Source organism: Malurus melanocephalus, unplaced genomic scaffold, assembly GCF_030028575.1.
Source record: "Malurus melanocephalus ecotype Western Australia unplaced genomic scaffold, MMel_1.1 scaffold_647, whole genome shotgun sequence".
Classification (NCBI taxonomy): domain Eukaryota; kingdom Metazoa; phylum Chordata; class Aves; order Passeriformes; family Maluridae; genus Malurus; species Malurus melanocephalus.
In genome coordinates, this window is record NW_026623879.1 from 37,607 (window position 1) to 39,067 (window position 1,461).

General features: G+C 63.7%; 1 protein-coding gene across 1 annotated transcript in view; it reads right to left on the reverse strand.

Annotated features, from left to right (window-relative positions):
- Window positions 1–1,251, reverse strand: part of DBX1 (developing brain homeobox 1) — a 3,676-nt gene extending 2,425 nt beyond the window's left edge. Inside the window, exons 1-2 of the mRNA XM_057383638.1 lie at window positions 900–1,251; window positions 344–445 (exon numbers count right to left, since the gene is read on the reverse strand). Of these exons, the coding sequence (XP_057239621.1) occupies window positions 344–445; window positions 900–1,251 (454 nt within the window). The remainder of the gene's footprint in view (window positions 1–343; window positions 446–899) is intronic.
- Window positions 1,252–1,461: the final 210 nt, after the last annotated feature.

A 1,461-nucleotide genomic window follows, 5' to 3' on the forward strand; every position in this document is an offset into this window, starting at 1 on the left:
TCCTCGTGGTGCTGAAACCTCAGCGCCGGCCGGGCGGGAGGGAAGGAGAGAGGAAGGGAGGGAGAGAGGGAGGGAGGGGACCCGCCTGGCCTCGGCACCGTGACAATCCCGGCTAATTTGCGGATCAGCGGGGGGAGCGGGCAGGGAATGTCAGGCAGTCACCGCCTGTGCTAAATCGGGCAGCAAATTGGCGCGACTGATGCTTGAATGTTGTACTCCCTCCAACCTCTGAACTGCGGCGTAACCCCGCCGGGGGGAACCCAGGGGACGCGGAGRCATCGCCGGGCTGTGCCGGGACAGGAGCCCGCCCTTCCCGCAGGAAGGGGCGCCTTTAAACACCTACCTGGGAAATAGGAAGATCTGAGGAAGGGCTGGAAGGATCCTTCAAAGTACGGGAAGGAGAAAGTCTTTGGCGGGACGCTCTGAAGCAACGCGGGGGAGGTTTCTAGTAAATAAACAGAATTAAATTAAACGGAGGGTAAGCGCCAGTTGGACTCTGCCGACAGCACGGCTGGGTTTCTGCCGCTTGGTCCGGAAACCAACACTGCGGTACTTTTAGGAAAAAATTAAAGAACCAGACAGAACTCTGAACGGCCGAGGAAAAGCGGCACTTTTTTCTGGTTTTGCCAGCAAAGCGGCACCCGTGAGGACAGGGTCAGCCARAAGACACGGCCGGGGGACCCCCTCGTCTCTGGGACCCCTCCTCCGTCCCGCGGCGGAGCGGGGCCGGCGCTGCCCCTCGCCCTCGAAACACGAGCGATGCCGGAGAGCTCTGCAGCTCTTGGCCGGCTCCTCCCTCCCTCCCTTTSCTGCCCCGGCTCCCGGCTCTGCCCCCGGGCCCGGCACCCTTCTCCTGCGGGCGGTGAGTGCCCAGCGGGCTCGGGCCGTCCCTCCCTTACCGGCTCGGGGCGTGGACGAGAGGATGGCGTTGACTCCAAACTTGAGGAAAGTGGAGTCGCTGCTGGAAGTCTGCGGCGAACAGATCCTCCTGGAGCCGGCGGCGGTGGAGCTGGGCAGCTCCGGMGTGCCCGAGTCCGTCCTGGCCGCCGAGGCTGGGGGGGACATGCTGGGCGGGGGGGCAGTCCTGGGCAGGTAACCCGCGGGCCTGCTGATCCGGATCAAATCTTCCACCAGGAAGCTGGAATGGCTGGAAAAAGCCGACTGCAGCGACTGAGGCAAGGTGAGGGTGGGGGTCGGGCGCAGGAGGCTGGGGTAGACGGCCGGAGGGGCGATGAGGCTGGGGAACATCATCGCAGGGGCCGTCCGCGGAGCCGGGCTGGGGCCGCTCGCCTGCTTGTTTGTTTGTTTGCTTTTGTTTTCTGCTTCGCAACCCTGCCTTGGTAAAGATCCAGCCAGCGAGCCCGGCGGAGTTCTCTCTGCCCCTTCCTCCTGGACCGTGGGTTTTATAGTGGTCAGCCCCGCTGAGGCTCTTTCAAAAGTGACAGCCCCAACAATGGGGTT